This window comes from Bombina bombina, chromosome 2, assembly GCF_027579735.1.
Source record: "Bombina bombina isolate aBomBom1 chromosome 2, aBomBom1.pri, whole genome shotgun sequence".
Classification (NCBI taxonomy): domain Eukaryota; kingdom Metazoa; phylum Chordata; class Amphibia; order Anura; family Bombinatoridae; genus Bombina; species Bombina bombina.
The window spans coordinates 606,397,380-606,416,854 of record NC_069500.1 but is presented as its reverse complement, the minus strand read 5'-3'; the positions used below and the strand labels follow the sequence as shown (position 1 = coordinate 606,416,854).

General features: G+C 38.7%; 1 protein-coding gene across 2 annotated transcripts in view; it reads right to left on the bottom strand.

The window, feature by feature from the left end:
• Positions 1 to 607: 607 nt before the first annotated feature.
• The window catches only part of LOC128649323 (cytochrome P450 2J4), a 103,735-nt gene continuing 84,867 nt past the window's right edge, over positions 608 to 19,475 (bottom strand). Inside the window, exons 8-9 of one of the 2 annotated variants that reach the window (XM_053702532.1) lie at positions 13,101 to 13,242; positions 608 to 1,199 (exon numbers count right to left, since the gene is read on the bottom strand). In XM_053702532.1, the coding sequence (XP_053558507.1) occupies positions 1,021 to 1,199; positions 13,101 to 13,242 (321 nt within the window). In that variant the 3' untranslated portion in view covers positions 608 to 1,020. Of the gene's footprint in view, positions 1,200 to 12,960; positions 13,017 to 13,100; positions 13,243 to 19,475 lie in introns of those variants that run through there. The other variant, XM_053702533.1, reaches the window with a different exon arrangement.

The window sequence follows — 19,475 nt, the reverse complement described above, 5'->3', positions numbered from 1 at the left end:
TTGTCACCACACCATATGGTTTGTCACATTATTGTGTAATAGTCTTACAGATTGTTAATTCATATGTGATAAGAGGTTTTTACCAACTCTTGCCTTACACACAGATTTATTCTTAACAATAAATGAACCATGTAAAGGCCTCTCTAGCTTGGACAAAATTTTGGATCCATGCCTGCACCTCTGAGATTTAATCTTAGGGTCAAAACTATTTCTTATCTCTCGCTCCTAACAGTTCATGGGCAAACTGGTTCATATCTATGTATCTATCTGTCTTATTTGATGTTTGTTTTCAGATGTTCAGACTTTTGCAAGATGTTTCTACATATGCCAGTGGTCTGAGGACATTTATCATTAAGTATAAATTAGGTTTTAAACTCATACAGGACCAAAATATATAAATAACTGAAACAGTATATAGCCTCTTTAAAATATGAAAGGTATATAATACATTCTAATGTCCTAATACATAGTCTAAACATTTTGCTTTTTCTAACTATGCCAAAATTGTAATCTCTGTAGTACCCAAGTAATTCACATTTTTTAATAAAGAAGAAAAAAAAGACAAAATTATTTTTATAATGAAATGCATCACAAATTAAGATGTTAATTATATTTAAAGATATTAAACGGTTTTATTGTGCAATGGGAGTCAATATTAGAATTATTATTTGCTTTTATATGTCTGCCACTTTGTGTAGCACTATATACATGAACAGAGTAGTACAAAATACATTATATTTATGTATAGAAATACAGTATTATAAAATACTTTTACAATATAATGGGTATTTCATATTCTCCTGTCACAATATATATATTGTGACAGGAGATAATGAAATACCCCAGTTTGCAATATAAAGGTTAATCACAACCTGAAACTCTGAACTTATTGATGAACCAATATTTTCAGACTCCTCATAGTACTGTGAACCTATAGCTGATCTAGTGTTACTCATGAACAGAATATAGTAATGTCACCATACAGTATATTGCTAGGTTATAGTCTTAGAATAACTAAATCTATCTTCGTATAGCACAGATTTTATATGGATGTGGCTGAAGTGTGATGCCAAAAACATAATTTGTGTTGACCTCTGTTACTTCTTCTGGAAGGTAAAAACTGAATGTCTTCAGGAGAGTGGTAAAGAAGATGAAAAGCTCAAACCGCGTCAGCTGCTCCCCCAGGCATACTCGATGTCCTTTAGGGGAAATAATTGGTTAATCAGAAAAAATATAATCTTAAGTAGGAAAATTTTATAATATTGGGCTAGGGTTTGTCATAATTTTCTAAAATTAGACTAATGGACTAAATGTATTAATAATAAAAACTATTCTCTAGAATTTGGAAATAGTGTCTTGGGATTTTATACAGAATATCTTCACCTTTATATTGTATTTACTAAATGTGTGTGTTAATATGGAGATCCAAGTCCTATTTCATTTCATGCAGATATGATTTGTGTTAGTGATACAGGTTGCAATTGTGAATTCTGATATAGAACTGTATAGATTTGATAACATATGCCTCTTTTCTCAAAAAAAAATAAAAATAAAAAAAAAATAGGCAGCTGCTAAGAGCACTTTCGTCTCAGGGCACAATATGTGTCTTTCCAATCTTTGTTTCTGTAGTTACTTAGTTTATCCAATTCATAGTAGTGTCAGGACATTTATAATTTTTTTATGGAGTTAGGTTTGCTGTGTGTGGGCAAGGAACAACCATTTAAGCACAAGCGTAGGATGAAAATGCATTGAAGTCCACATGAGCAACTTATTCTTAAAACCAACCCCAATAGTATCATGTGATAGGGATGGTATATGGCCGTCTAGTAGGTCTGCCAAACCTATTTTTATTTATGTAATGGAAATGGTAAACAATAAAGCAACTATTTTATAGTAAGAGTCATGCTCATACTTTTCACCCTTGTTAACACTCTGTCACTGGTAGTGAACGCACATATAGCATCACCAACATTCACCAAGGTCAGAAGCAAAAGTGTGATGCTTAAAGGGACAGTGAACACCTTGAGATTTTTAAATAAAATGTTTAGTTATGCATAATGAAACAAATTTACAATATATTTTCATGAATTATTTTGCCCATTTTGATGCAATTTAGCAATGAAAAACTGAGCAATTTCATCTCAGAACATAAGAAGCATATGCTGACTTCTCAAGGTGAATCCTGCCACATATATTTTACTAGTTGGCTTTAACAGATAACAACTGCAAAACAGAGTACTTTATTCTAACTTTGTGACAGGGTTAGCCTTGTTTTCTGTGGACTAAATCCCAGATTGTCTCATCCTAAAAAGGCAAATGGTGTGTGGAGTTTGGCTATTGAAAAATAATGGCAGTAAAAAAGGATGTTAATTTGCTAATATGGCAACCCAACAATAATGTCTGTTTGCAGACCCTTTAATGCAGTATGCCTTAACCATGCATTGTATTATTAGCAGAGGGGAGCAGATTTCAACTGCAATGGGAATTTTTCTAAGAAGTAGATAGCAATTATTATTAATGCAATTAATTTATTTATGTTGCTCATGGTGTTTAACCCCTTAGTGACCAGAGCACTTTTCCATTTTCTGTCCGTTTGGGACCAAGGCTATTTTTACATTTTTGCGGTGTTTGTGTTTAGCTGTAATTTTCTTCGTACTCATTTACTGTACCCACACATATTATATACCGTTTTTCTCGCCATTAAATGGACTTTCTAAAGATACCATTATTTTCATCATATCTTATAATTTACTATAAAAAAAAATGATAAAATATGAGGAAAAATGGAAAAAAACACACTTTTTCTAACTTTGACCCCCAAAATCTGTTACATATCTAAAACCACCAAAAAACACCCATGCTAAATAGTTTCTAAATTTTGTCCTGAGTTTAGAAATACCCAATGTTTACATGTTCTTTGCTTTTTTTGCAAGTTATAGGGCCATAAATATAAGTAGCACTTTGCTATTTCCAAACCATTTTTTTCCAAAATTAGCGCTAGTTACATTAGAACACTGATATCTTTCAGGAATCCCTGAATATCCCTTGACATGTATATATTTTTTTTTTGTAGACATCCCAAAGTATTGATCTAGGCCAATTTTGGTATATTTCATACCACCATTTCACCGCCAAATGCGATCAAATACAAAAAATTGTTCACTTTTTCACAAATTTTTTCACAAACTTTAGGTTTCTCACTGAAATCATTTACAAACAGCTTGTGCAATTATGGCATAAATGGTTGTAAATTCTTCTCTGGGATCCCCTTTGTTCAGAAATAGCACACATATATGGCTTTGGCGTTGCTTTTTGGTAATTAGAAGGCCGCTAAATGCCACTGCGCACCACAAGTGTATCATGCCCAGCAGTTAAGGGGTTAATTAGGGAGCTTTTAGGGAGCTTGTAGGGTTAATTTTAGCTTTAGTGTAGTGTAGTAGACAACCCCAAGTATTGATCTAGGCACATTTTGGTATATTTCATGCCACCATTTCACCGCCAAATGCGATCAAATTAAAAAAAACGTAAAATTTTTCACAATTTTAGGTTTCTCACTGAAATCATTTACAAACAGCTTGTGCAATTATGGCACAAATGGTTGTAAATGCTTGTCTGGGATCCCCTTTGTTCAGAAATAGCAGACATATATGACTTTGGCGTTGCTTTCTGGTAATTAGAAGGCCACTAAATCCTGTTGCGCCTCACACGTGTATTATGGCTAGCAGTGAAAGGGTTAATTAGGGAGTTTGTAGGGAGCTTGCAGGGTTAATTTTAGCTTTAGTGTAGAGATCAGCCTCCCATCTGACACATCCCACCCCCTGATCCCTCCCAAACAGCTCCCTTCCCTCCCCCACCCCACAATTGTCCCCGCCATCTTAAGTACTGGCAGAAAGTCTGCCAGTACTAAAATAAAAGGGTTTTTAAAAAAAAATGAATTTTTTTTTTAGCATATTTACATATGCTACTGTGTAGGATCCCCCCCTTAGCCCCCAACCTCCCTGATCCCCCCCAAAACCGCTCTCTAACCCTCCCCTCTGCCTTATTGGGGGCCATCTTGGGTACTGGCAGCTGTCTGCCAGTACCCAGTTTGCAATAAAAAAATGCTTTTTTTTTGTTTTTTTTGGTTTTTTTCTGTAGTGTAGCTTCCCCCCCCCCCCCCACCCCCCACAGACTAACCCCCACCACCTTGCTTATTGTTTAACATTTTTTTTTTAACATATTTTTTATTTCCCATTTTCTGTAGTGTAGCGGTTCCCACCCGCTCCCTCCCCGTGCACGCGCCCGCCCCCACCCTCCCGTGCACGCGCGCGCGCCCCCAGCCACCCCCGCCCACGATCCCGCCCCCCTTCACATCCACATGGCCATCGATGGCCGCCACCCGCCTCCCGGTCCGGCTCCCACCCACCAACGCAGGTAGCCACCGATCTCCGGTGCAGAGAGGCTCTCTCTGCACCGGATGACTTAAAAACGTTATTGCAGGATGCCTCCATATCGAGGCATCACTGCAATAACCGGAAAGCAGCTGGAAGCGAGCAGGATCGCTTCCAGCTGCTTTCCACACTGAGGACGTGCAGGGTACGTTCTCAGGCATTAACTGCCTTTTTTCTGAGGACGTACCCTGCACGTCCTCAGTCGTTAAGGGGTTAAAGGGACAGTCTAGTCAAAATTAAGCTTTTCATGGTTCAGATAAAACATGCAATTTTAAACAACTTTCCAATGTACTTTTATCATCAAATTTGCTTTGTTCTCTTGGTATTCTTTGTTGAAAGGTAAACCTATGTAGGCTCATATGCTAATTTCTAGGTCCTTGAAGGCTGCCTCTTATCTCAGTGCATTTTGACAGTTTTTCACAGCTAGACAAAACTAGTTCATGTGTGCAAAACTGGGGAATGGGTAATAAAGGGATTATCTATCTTTTTTTAAACAAAATTCTGGATTAGACTGTTCCATTAATTCCCTTTGATTTATAGAGAAACATTATTTCTTTCTTATGACACTGTGAGTCCACGGGATCATCAATTACTGTTGGGAATATCACTCCTGGCCAGCAGGAGGAGGCAAAGAGCACCACAGCAAAGCTGTTAAGTATCACTTCCCTTCCCGCAAACCCCAGTCATTCTCTTTGCCTCTAGTGCAAGGAAGAGGTGCAAACTCTGTTTGGATACCCAAGTAGAGCCACCCTTACCTTTTTGTAGTTCTTGTATAGATAGAACTCTGTTATATAAGGACACATTTTTTGACTCTGAGCCACCATTCCCTCAGGATGAGACTGTCCAGACATTATCACCCCCCCCCCCCCGTTATAACCCAATCAGCAGCGACGTCACATGCAGTATCCTGCTGTTGGAGTATTTTTAAAGGCTGAGATTGCTGTCCAAGTATCCTCGGTGGTATCTGAGGCACTAGCAGCCATTCCCATGCTGCGGGGGAAGCGTAAGGTCGAACATTATAGAATCAGATAAGGTATCAGATCGTGTTCAGGCTGACCAGTCACCCTCTACGCGCAAGTCGGAGGAGGAGGATACTTCTGTAGCCTCTGAGGGTGAAAACTCAGATTCGGATAGAGTAATTGTTTCATCTGATGCTGAAGTGGTTTCCTTCAGATTCAAGCTTGAGCACCTATGTGTCTTACTAAAGGAGGTTTTAGCTACTTTGGACGACTCTGACCTGCCTGTTGTTGTCAACCCTAAAAAATCTAGCAAATTGAATAGATATTTTGATGTCCCCTCTCCTGGGGAGGTATTTCCAGTGCCAGACCGTGCCACAGAGATTATCAACCGGGAATGGGAGAGACCAGGAATCCCCTTTTCTCCCTCCCCGTTTTTAGGAAGATGTTTCCGGTAGCTGACTCCTTCAAGGAGTCGTGGCAATCGGTTCCTAAGGTGGAAGGGGCTATTTCCACTTTGGCTAAGAGGACTACTTTCCCATTGTAGAAAGTTGTTCGTTTAAGGATCCTATGGATAAAAAACTGGAGGCCCTTTTAAAGAAGATTTATGTTCATTAGGGGTTGCAATGGCAACCGGCGGTGTGCATTGCTACAGTAACCAGTGCGGCTGCTTATTGGTTTGATGCTTTGTCCGAGTCCTTACAAGCTGAAACTCCCTTGGAGGAGATTTAGGATAGGATTAAAACTCTCCAGTTAGCCATCTCCTTTATAACTGACGCTTCTTTGCAAGTTATTAAGTTGGGAGATAAAATTTCTGGTTTTGCTATTTTAGCGCGTAGGGCGCTATGGCTTTAGTCTTGGTCTACGAACGTTTCTTCTAAGTCTAAACTTTTGGCTAATCCCCATCAAGGGTAAGACCTTGAAAGGGACGTCAGAATAATTTTCGTCCCTTTCGTAACTTTAGAGGTAAGTCTTCCCCTTCATCTGCCAAGCAGGAGCAATCCAAGCCCTCTTGGAAGCCAGGTCAGTCTTGGAACAAGGGGAAGCAATCCAAAAAAATCACAGCTGAATCCAAGTCAGCATGAAAGGGGTTGCCCCTTTCATGCAGACTCTCTCAGTTCACGCAGGCATGGGCGCAAGATGTCCCAGACCCGTTGGCAGTGGACATTGTTTCTCAGGGGTACAAGTTAGAGTTCAAAACCTTTCCTCCCAGAGGCAGGTTCCACCTGTCAACATTATCTGTAGACCGGATAAAAAGAGAGGCGTTCTTGAAATGTGTGCAGTACTTTTCCCTCTTGGGAGTGATAGTATCTGTCTCAAATCAGGAACCGGGTCTCGGGTTTTACTCCAATCTGTTTGTGGTTCCCAAAAAAGAGGGAAGTTTTGAGGCCCATTCTAGATCTAAAGTTACTAAACAAGTTCCTCAGAGTACCGTCCTTCAAGATGGAGACTATCCGTTCCATTCTGCCACTGATTCAAGATGGCCGATTCATGACATCCATAGACCTGAAGGATGCGTACCTACACATTCCCATTCACAGGAATCATCACAAATATCTGAGGTTTGCCTATCTAGACAAACATTTTCAATTTGTAGCGCTTCCATTTGGCCTTGTCACAGCTCCCTGAATTTTCTCAAAGGTCCTGGGAGCTCTATTGGCAGTAATTCGGTCTCGGGGCATTGCAGTGGCGCCTTATCTGGACGACATTCTGGTTCAGGCGCCATCCTTTCAACTAGCAGAATCTCATACAAATATCTTGTTGGCCTTTCTCCGTTCCCATGATTGGAAGATCAAATTGGGGAAAAGTTCCCTGGTTCCTTCTACATGAGTGACCTTCTTAGGAACGATTAAAGATTCTTTAGCTATGAAGATTTTTCTGACGGAGTAGCCCAGTACATGGAAGTAATTGGGTTGATGGTGGCTTCCATGGACATAGTTCCGTTTGCTCGTTTCCATTTGAGACCTCTGCAGCTATGCATGCTCGCTCAGTGGAACGGGATTATATAGATCTATCTCAGAGAATAGTTCTGGATCAATCAACAAGGGACTCCCTACAGTGGTGGCTGTCACAAGAACATCTGTGCCAGGGGACGTGGTATCAGAGACCCTCTTGGGTAATTGTGACCATGGATGCCAGCCTGTTAGGGAGGGGTGCAGTCTGGAACTCGTTGAAGGCGCAGGGACTTTGGTCTCAGGAGGAATCTGCTCTCTCCATAAACATTCTGGAGTTAAGAGCGATCTTCAATGCCTTAATGGCTTGGCCTCAGCTGGCCCTAGCCCGGTTTATCAGATTCCAGATGGACAACATAACCCCAGTGGCATACATCAACCACTAAGGGGGAACTCAGAGTTCCCTAGCCATGAAGAAGGTGGCATGGATCATCCAGTGGGCGGAAGCTCACAATTGCTGTCTATCTGCTATCCACATTCCAGAAGTGGACAATTGGGAATTGGATTTTCTGAGCAGACAAACTTTCCATCCCGGGTAGTGGGAACTCCATCCGGAAGTGTTCTCCAGGTTAACAACCAATTGGGGGTTACCAGAGTTGGATCTGATGGCGTCTCCTCAGAACACCAAGCTCTCAAGGTATGATTTGAGGTTGAGAGGCCCTCAAGCCTTTCTGATAGATGCTCTGGAAGTTCCTTGGAACTTCAGGTTGGCATATCTGTTTCCTCCGTTTGCTCTCCATCCGTGAGTCATTGCTCGGATCAGGCAGGAGAAAGCATTGCTGATTCTAATAGCTCCTGCGTGGTCTCGCAGAATCTGGTATGCAGATCTAGTAGAGATGTCTCTAGGACCTTCTGCTTCAGGGGCCCTTCCTTCATCCGAATGTAGTTTCTCTGAAGCTGACTGCTTGGAGATTGAACGCTTGATTTTAGCCAAGCGTGGATTTTCTGAATCAGTTATTGAGACCATGGTTCAGGCGCATAAGCCTGTTACTAGAAGGATTTACCATAAGATATGGCGTAAATATCTTTATTGGTGTGAGTCTAAAGGATATTCTTGAAGTAAGGTCAGGATCCCAAGGATTTTGTCTTTTCTCCAGGAAGGTCTTGAGAAAGAGTTATCTGTCAGTACCCTCAAGGGTCAGATTTCTGCTCTTTCCATTCTGCTGCACAAGCATCTGGAGGACGGGCCGGATGTACAATCCTTTTGTCAGGCCTTGGTTAGAATCAGGCCTGTGTTTAAATCAGTTGCTCCACCTTGGAGTCTTTACCTTGTTCTTAGAGAGTTTTACAACAGGCTCCATTAGAGCTTATGCATTCCATAGATATTAAGTTATTATCTTGGAAGTTTTTGTTTCTTACTGCTATTTCTTCTGCTAGGAGTGTTTCTGATCTCTCAGCTTTGCAGTGTGATTCCTTTTATCTCATATTTCACTCATATAAGGCAGTTCTCCGTACTAAGTTTGGTTTTCTTTCTAAGGTTGTTTTGGACAGGAATATTAATTAGGAGATTGTTGTTCCTTCTCTCTGTCTGAATCTTTCCTCTCATAAGGAACGTTTGTTACTCAACTTAGACGTTGTGCGTGCTCTTAAGTTCTATTTGCAGGCTACTAAGGACTTTCGTCAGTCTTCTGCCATGTTTGTTTGCTTTTTTGGAAAATGTCAGGGTCAGAAATCTACTTCCACTTCTCCTTCTCTCTGGTTGAGAGGCATTATTCGTTTGGCATATGAGACTGCTGGACAGCAGCCTGCTGAGAGAATTACAGCTCATTCCACCAGGGCGGTGTCTTCTTCTTGGGCCTTCAAGAATGAGGCTTCTGTAGAACAGATCTGTAAGGCTGCGACTTGGTCTTCTTTGCACACTTTTTCTAAATTTTCTAAATTCAATACTTTTGCCTCGACTGGGGCTTCTTTTGGGAGAAAGGTTCTTTTAGCAGTGGTGCCTTCTGTTTAGGTTCCCTGTCTTGTCCCTCCCTTATCATCTGTGTCCTCTAGCTTTGGTATTGATTGCCAACAGTAATTGATGATCCCGTGGACTCACCGTGTCATAAGAAAGAAAACAAAATTTATGCTTACCTGATAAATGTATTTCTTTCTTGACACGGTGTGTCCATGGCCCTCCCTGTTTTCAGACAATTTTTGTTATAAAAACCTCAGGCACCTCTGCACCTTGTGTTATTTCCTTTTTCTCCTTTCCTTCGGTCGAATGACTGGGGTTTGTGGGAAGGAAAGTGATACTTAACAGCTTTGGTGTGGTTTTTTCCTCCTCCTGCTGGCCAGGAGTGATATTCCCAACAGTAATTGATGATCCCGTGGACTCACCGTGTCAAGAAATAAATAAATGTATCAGGTAGCATAAAGTTTGTTTTTTATATTTTGTATCTTTTTGTTTTGTATTTTTTTTTTTATTATTCAACAAACATAGATTACACTTTTGAACACTAATTATTTCATGTCCATTTCTGGTAACATGGCAGTGTCTGCAAAATTAATTAAAACATGGTGGTACATGTTAAAAGGAGCTTTGTCATGTAGATTAAAAGCCTACGTGTTAAGGCATATAGCCGTAATCATGGCTTAAAAAAATACATTAAGCCCAGCTCTTAAAACTTAGTAAAACACTGCTTATTGGTTAATAGAACATTACATCACTATACCAGTTAAAGGAACACCATACTTGTGATGTAATAACATTAGACACTTTATAGCAGGAAGGTTGTGCAACATCTGAAACTCAAGCTACTAATAGTTTTACAGGTTTCAGACAATCATCCACTTTTTATCCCATTCAGAGTAGAGGTGTGGTATTATAAACATTCTTTATAATAGTGTAATCTGACCTCAGATTGAAACAACACAGAACCAACAAAGTGGATAATTTATCCAGAGCCAAAAGAAATTGCCTTGTAGCTTTACAAGAAAACCAACAAATAGTTACCAAGGCGGTTGATAAGGGTGGTTCAATGGTTGTTTTAAACCAAGAGGATTACATAAATGAAGCTTTGAGACAACTGAATAATACTGAATAAACTATAAAAAAAAACCCTCCTATAACTCCTACTTTGAGATTTCAGAGTGATCGTGTGCACCTTTTGGATGATTGTTTGGAAAGAGGATTTATAGATAGGGATACCATGAAATTTATGTTGGTGGAGTCACCTGTAACTCCTATTTTCCACCACCTCCCAAAGGGGCACCAATCCTTAACTGTCATTCAAGGAAGACCAATTGTGGGTGGAATTGGGTCTATCTTTGAACGTCTGTCACAGTGGTTAGATGCCATCTTACAGCCACTGGTACTGGTCATTCCCAGCTATTTAAGGGACACTAAACAACTTTTAAACACCCTTCAGAAGCAGTCCTGGAGGGGGGAGTATGGTTGATTAACTATTGATGTTACAGCATTATACACTACTATACCCCATGACAAGGGAATTTTGGCTGTTAAATTCTTTTTGGAAGAGTTTTCTGACTATACAGCTGCTTTCCATGACTATGTAATTGAGGTCACACAATATCTACTACCACAAAACTATTTTGAGTTTGAGTGGGTGTGTTACCTCCAGAGATGTGGGACGGCTATGTGAGCAAAGTTTGCCCCCTCTTAAGCCAACCTATATTTAGGTTGATGCAAGGTGTCCTACATCTTTGTAGCTGACAACCCCTACAAACATAATATTAAAGTCTGTAAGAGATTTATAGATGAACTTCTGCGGGTTTGGATTGGTGGTGAAACAGAGGCAAATAATTTTGTTGGATGGTTTAATAACAATGAGTATAATCTCAATTTTAACTTCTTATGTCATGAAAGGATGATCAGCTTCTTGGATGTAACTCATGTATTGCCAGAATGGCAATATAACAACTAATGTCAAAGTTTGTAAAATTGTGCTCACTTAAAAAATGTTTTGCTGCCGATGACAAGTGAGTTAAAGTGGTGGCTCAAGGTACAGGATATTCCTACAGAAAGGGTAAATCTTTGGGTGATATTCTTTTACCTCCTGTATTAAAACCTTTTTCACAACCACAGAGTTTCTGAGTTAGCTGTCAGGGCATGTATAGATGCAATCAAACTACATGCAGGGCCTGTGACTATCTTGAGGTTTCATCTACTTTCACCTCTATGGTAACTAGTATTACATATCCTATAAAAGATGTTTGAATTGTACCTCCACATATGTCATTTACCTTGCATCATGTGTACTTAGTAGGGTCCAATATGTAGGACTCACTACTAGCCCTCCGTTAGTGTTGATACTTCTACCACCCCCCTGGTGCAATATTTTGCTCAAAAACATTATGGGAGTGATACTTCATTTAAATCGAGGGCAATTGAACAAATTGTCAAGTCTAAGAGAGGTAATGATAAGTATAGATTACTCTGCAAATGCAATATGTACTGGAATTTTAAAGTGCACACCAGGGTGTCATTGTGTCTCTTTTCTAACATATAAACACTCAGCTCTCACACATTTATATCTTTTGTAATATTGTACTTTTCATTCAGCACACATACAATACTTATATCTGCTCTGGGTGTGTTTTCCCTCCATTAAAATTCATAGGAGACTGTAACTTTAAGATTACCATCCAATTGATGGTGGTATGTGTATAAAGTAAATTGTGATTATTTATGATGATTGAGACAGGACAGTATTAAAATTACCAAGTAAGCTATTTCTACGTACACATGTATCTTAGTGACACATACTAATAGGCAGGTCTTGTGTTTATTAAAGTTACTCAATTTATTTACAATGTTCCTGTTGACATATTCCCTTTAATATATTGTGATAAATAGTATGGTGTTCCTTCAATTGGTATAGTGATGTCATGTTCTATTAACCAATAAGCTCTGTTTTATCTAGTTTTAGTGTGGGCTTAATGTAGTTTTCTTAAACCATGATTACGGCTATATGCCGAAACGCGTAGGTTTCATCTACATGACAATGCTCCTTTTAACATGTTTTAAATTTTGTTGCAATAACATTTTATGAAGTTGGCTCGCTGGACTGCTTTACACTTGTTATTTCACATTTCCAGTTCCACCGGCAGATAACAGAGTGAGTTTCCCCAGCTCTGGCTTTTCTGCTGCTTTATTGGGCAATTTGGGTCATGTGACTGAGTGACGTCTGAATCTGAGACTGGCAGTGAAGGAAGAGAGCAGCCAGGAGGGATTCCAACACAGAGGATGCCGAAAGTTGGAGATACACAGTTATGAGTTTTGTGTGCTCAAAATTTACCCGGTGAAGTAAGTCTCTCCCCTATCTATACTGCTTTGGTTGTTGTATTGATATTCAGTCTGCAGAGCCATGTCCACTCTGTAAGCAACACTTGATCTGTATTTGATCTGCAAACTACTGATGATAAAGTCCATGAGTCTGGTGAAATTAATCTTGCATTTAGAGTATTATTACCCAAAGGGACTTTTTCAATATAGTGTTTTGGGTAATCTAATCCATAAACTTTGCTTTATTCTATATTTAATGTGACCTGAAATGTCACTGCAAGTGATCTTCTGGTTTAGTAGGGTAATGAATAATTACTGTTAATTAGCACTGTGGAATCTGTTGGCGCTTTACAAATAACTGATAATAATAATACTACTAAATGTATAATATATCACATATCTTACTCTCTTCAACATCCAAAGTCCAATGCATAATAGATGTGCCAAAGATCTAATAAAAAAATATTGTTATACTTGATGATATACAGTATGTGTTTATATAATTACTGGTCAATGAAAATGTTTAAGGACTTACCTGCGGAAAATGGTAGAAAAGCTTCAGGGGCCACAAAGTTCCCATCTTTATCCAAAAAATGATTTGGGTTAAATTTATAGGGAGTCTCCCAGTGTTTTGGATCATGTAGCACAGAGTCTAGATTGGGCAGGATTATTGTATTCTGGTGATATGAAACCGGAAATAAGAAGACATTTAAAAATATTTCTAATGTTGGCAATGACAACAGATCTCAAGTTGATTAAAAAAATTAAATATACTGTATTATTTAAATGTTACACATGGCTGGACTAGAATAGCATAATACTAGGCCTAAGGCAAGACACCAGATGGTGAAATTATAGCATCACCACAAATGCTTTATTCCCTAACCTAATATATATATACAGTATATATATATATATATATATATATATATATATATATATACACACAGTGGGGCAAAAAAGTATTTAGTCAGCCACCAATTGTGCAAGTTCTCCCACTTAAGAAGATGAGAGAGGCCTGTAATTTTCATCATAGGTATACCTCAACTATGAGAGACAAAATGTGGAAACAAATCCAGACAATCACATGGTCTTATTTGGAAAAAAATTATTTGCAAATTATGGTGGAAAATAAGTATTTGGTCAATATCAAAAGTTCATCTCAATACTTTGTTATATATAAAAAGGGGGAGTGAATCAGGAGCGCTACAGCTAAAGGTGCTAAGAAATAAGACTATATATTCTATACTTAAAAATATGACAAGGACAATATCGTATCTAAAATATGACACAATTTAATTGCACAAACGATAATAACAAATAAAAACGGACGTCTCCGTAAGTAAAACTTCTTAAGTTGCCGCCATATAAATGTTGCAATAGCAAAAAGAGTTCGTGGTGTAAGTATAAACAGTCCAGTGTACACTTTCAGTATTTTTATTACGTGTTGGTTTGCTAGTAAACAAGGGCTTACCCCAGACTTTCCACTCAATGTTCTCTGTGAGTTAGTTACAGCCGTATGCGTGATGACGTCACTTATGTGGGCGCTGTCCCAAACGGGCTCTCTGATTGGTCCAAATTCGGAACCAGCCAACAGCGGTAGTGGTGACTCTTTTATCTAGAGTATAGCAATCATCCGATGACAAGTACCTGCTCTTAGTGCTAGGTAGCACGCAAGGTACAAAAATGAATGATGTAAGTAAACTTGATTATCCGATAAGGAGTTCAGAGAGTTAGTTGCAAAGTCTTTCCAATAGCTAATTATATTAGCGTAATTGCACAATCCTCATGAACACTGTGGTAGCTCCAGCTACATATAGTGAATCTCAGTAGTTGTTGCAGCACATCAACGCGTTTCTCCCTCTACAGGGCTTTCTCAAGATGAATAATCTGCAACAGGTGTATCTTCATTTAAAGGTGTAGCTTGCTTCTCATTGGTTATGAAACACCTGGGAGTGCACACATAGTGACAAAAGGAAAGCTATCACTATTCCAAATTCAGGAGAAGAAATCTCTATTAAGGAATGCATTAGATGCACCACGAAGGGGGTAATCTATATTCTTAAATGCACATGCAACTTGTTTTATTTTGGGGAGACTAAGCGTATGATCAAAGATAGGATAAGAGAACATCTATTATGTATTGAGAAGGGAGTGATAGACACTAATCTATATAGGCACTTTAAATCTGTACACAAGGGCAATACTAAAGATTTAAAGTATTGGGGCATACTACAAGTTAAGAAGAATTGGAGGGGGGGGGAATTTAGAAAAATTTCTGAAAATAAAAGAGGCAGAATTGATTTATAGACATAATACTCTGTTCCCGGCTGGTCTAAATTCTGAACTAGACATTTCCCCATTTCTATTGGATTAATAATAGCTATGTAATGCACGTTTTTGCACTTTATTATCTGACACAAATAGTACCGATTTAGACCCACAATATAACTATCTTCTAACTATATTCTAAGTACTCATTGTTTTTAATAAATGTTTTTAATAAATGTTTTTAGTAGATAATTTTAACAGACATGATTGAGATATTGTCTAAAAGACATAATATTTACTATAACGATCACTTTTAAGGGAGCTCTGTGAAATTTAGTGATAGGGACTACCTTTTTATATTAATGTGAAGTAGTAATAAAAATACTGAAAGTGTACACTGGACTGTTTATACTTACACCACGAACTCTTTTTGCTATTGCAACATTTATATGGCGGCAACTTAAGAAGTTTTACTTACGGAGACGTCCGTTTTTATTTGTTATTATCGTTTGTGCAATTAAATTGTGTCATATTTTAGATACGATATTGTCCTTGTCATATTTTTAAGTATAGAATATATAGTCTTATTTCTTAGCACCTTTAGCTGTAGCGCTCCTGATTCACTCCCCCTTTTTAGCTATTTTATTTACCTATTTTGGGAACACATAGGTATTCTCAGGAGTTTGGTGTTGTTCACCCTGCGCTCACTGGTCTAATATCCTTTACTTTGTTATATATCCTTTGTTGGCAATGACAGAGGTCAAACATTTTCTGTAAGTCTTCACAAGGTTGTCACACACTGTTGCAGGTATGTTGGCCCATTCCTGCATGCAGATCTCCTCTAGAGCAGTGATGTTTTGGGGCTGTCGCTGGGCAACACGGACTTTCAACTCCCTCCAAAGGTTTTCTATGGGGTTGAGATCTGGAGACTGGCTAGGCCACTACAGGACCTTGAAATGCTTCTTACCAAGCCACTCCTTCGGTGTGTTTGGGATCGCCACATTTCATCTTCAATGCCCTTGCTGATGGAAGGAGGATTGCACTCAAAATCTCACGATACATGGCCCCATTCTTTCATGTACACGGATCAGTCGTCCTGTTCCCTTTGCAGAGAAACAGCCCCAAAGCATGGTGTTGCCACCCCCATGCTTCACCGTAGGTATGGTGTTCTTTGGTTGCAACTCAGCATTCTCTCTCCTCCAAACACGACGAGTTGTGTTTCTACCAAACAGTTCTACTTTGGTTTCATCTGACCATATGACATTCTCCCAATCCACTTCTGGATCATCCAAATGCTCTCTAGCATCCTTCAAACGGGCCCGGACATGTACTGGCTTAAGCAGGGGGACACATCTAGCACTGCAGGATCTGAGTCCCTGGCGGCGTAGTGTGTTACTGATGGTAGCCTTTGTTACGTTGGTCCCAGCTCTCTGTAGGTCATTCACTAGGTCCCCCGTGTGGTTCTGGGATGTTTGCTCACCATTCTTGAGATCATTTTGACCCCATGGGGTGAGATCTTGCGTGGAGCCCCGGATCGAGGGAGATTATCAGTGGTCTTGTATGTCTTCCATTTTCTAATTATTGCTCCCACAGTTGATTTCTTCACACCAAGCCACTTACCTATTGCAGATTCAGTCTTCCCAGCCTGGTGCAGGTCTACAATTTTGTTTCTGGTGTCCTTCGCCAGCTCTTTGGTCTTCACCATAGTAGAGTTTTGAGTGTGACTGTATGAGGTTGTGGACAGGTGTCTTTTATACTGATAACAAGTTCAAACAGGTGCCATTAATACAGGTAATGAGTGGAGGACAGAGGAGCCTCTTAAATAAGAAGATACAGTTCTGTGAGAGCCAGAAATCTCGCTTGTTTGTAGGTGACCAAATACTTATTTTCCACCATAATATGCAAATAAATTCTTTCCAAATCAGACAATGTGATTGTCTGGATTTGTTTCCACATTTTGTCTCTCATAGTTGAGGTATACCTATGATGAAAATTACAGGTCTCTCTCATCTTCTTAAGTGGGAGAACTTGCACAATTGGTGGCTGACTAAATACTTTTTTGCCCCACTGTATATATATATATATATATATATATATATATATATATATATATATGTATATATATATATATATATATATATATATATATATATATATATATATATATATATATATATATATATATATATATATATATATAGGTAAAAGAAAGGTACTGAGGTCAAAATTGCTCCGACATTGCGTTCGTTGTCTTGATCAGTAACTTTCATTTAACACAGGAGTAACAAAGTGCAAATTTGGTTGGGCAGATCTAGCTCTAGAAAGATGTAAATTCCACAAATCAAAACTAACTGTTGCAATTTTCTTTAAAGAGAAAAAAAAGAAACATCTATTAATGGGGGGGGGGGGGTTCTGTCTTGTAAATTTAGTCAGGGGGAGGCCCACCATCTAATACTTTGAAAACCCCTGATCTATTTCTATATATAGGTATAGATATATACAGATATACAGTATATAGGAATATCTATTTAAAAATGCATACAACATATTCTGCTTTGTCCAGCACATCGGAATGTGAAATATTTACAGTAAATATATAATTCAAACCTTTATAATATATGAATATTGCATAAATATGATTTTTATCTACTTGACTGCAAAGGGCTTCAATGTACTTATATACAGTCATGGCCAAAAATATTGGCACCCCTGCATTTCTGTTACACATTCTACGCAAAACTTCAAAAATGGACTGGACAAAACTATTGGCAACCTCAATTTAATATTTGGTAGCACACCCCTTGGAAAAAATAACTGAAATCAATTGCTTCCTGTAACCATCAATTAGTTTCTTACACCTCTCTACTTGAATTTTGGACGACACTTCTTTTGCCAACTGCGGCAGGTCTCAGATTGGAAGGGTTCCTTTTCCCAACTGCTTTTTTGAGATCTTTCCCAGGTGCTCTATGGGATTGAGATCTAGACTCATTGCTGGCCAGTTCAGTGCTCTCCAGTAGTGATGTCGCGAACTGTTCGCCTGGAGAACAGTTCCCGGCTAACATAGCTTGTTCACGTTCGCCGCTGCGGGCGAACATATGCGATGTTCGATCCGCCCCCTATTTGTCATCATTGAGGAAACTTTGACCCTGTATCTCACAGCCTTCTGACACATTTGAGCCAATCAGCAGCAGACACTCCCTCACAGACCCTCCCAGCTCCTTGGCAGCAGCCATTTTAGATTCATTACGATCTTGCTTTCTTAGTGAGAGGAGCTTTAGTGTTGCTGCTGCTGACATTATAGGGAAATAGATAGCTAGGCTAGTGTTTTAGTGTCCACTACAGTCCTGAAGGACTCATCTAATCTCTGCTGTAAGGACAGCACCCCAAAAAGCCCTTTTAAGGGCTAGAACTTCAGTCGTTTTTTTTTTATTATTATTTGTAATTTTATTTGCATTTGCCTGGCTTTCAGCCTGTGTGTGAGGCTCACAGCATATACTGTGAATAGTGCCACCACTCATATCTGCTTAACATTATTTTAAATTTAAAAAAAAACTTTTAAATCATTTTGCTAGTGTAATCTAATTTCATTTTCTATCAGGCCTGTGTGTCAGGCTTACACAGCATACACTGTGGTTAATTGCTGTGCCAGCAGCCACCACTCATATCTGCTTAACATTATTTTAAATTTAAAAAAAACAACTTTTAAATCATTTTGCTAGTGTAATCTAATTTCATTTTCTATCAGGCCTGTGTGTCAGGCTTACACAGCATACACTGTGGTTAATTGCTGTGCCAGCAGCCACCACTCATATCTGCTTAACATTATTTTAAATTTTTAAAAAAAAACTTTTAAATCATTTTGCAAGTGTAATCTAATTTCATTTTCTATCAGGCCTGTGTGTCAGGCTTACACAGCATACACTGTGGTTAATTGCTCTGCCAGCAGCCACCACTCCTCATATCTGTTTAACATTATTTTAAATTTAAAAAACAAAACTTTTAAATCATTTTGCTAGTGTAATCTAATTTCATTTTCTATCAGGTCTGTGTGTCAGGCTTACACAGCATACACTGTGGTTAATTGCTCTGCCAGCAGCCACCACTCATATCTGCTTAACATTATTTTAAATTAAAAAAAAAACAACTTTTAAATCATTTTGCTAGTGTAATCTAATTTCATTTTCTATCAGGCCTGTGTCTCAGGCTCACACAGCATATACTGTGGTTAATTGCTCTGTGCCAGCAGCCACCACTCATATCTGCTTAACATTAGTGTAAATTTAAACAACCAAACTTTTAAATAATTTTGCTAGTGTAATCTAATTTCATTTTCTATCAGGCCTGTGTGTCAGGCTTACACAGCATATACTGTGGTTAATTACTGTGCCAGCAGCCACCACTCATATCTGCTTAACATTATTGTAAATTAAAAAAAACAAAACTTTTAAATCGTTTTGCTAGTGTAATCTAATTTCATTTTCTATGAGGCCTGTGTGTCAGGCTTCTGTGGTTAATTGCTGTGCCAGCAGCCACCACTCATATCTGCTTAACATTATTGTAAATTTAAAAAAAATAAACTTTTAAATCATTTTGCTAGTGTAATCTAATTTCATTTTCTATCAGGCCTGTGTCTCAGGCT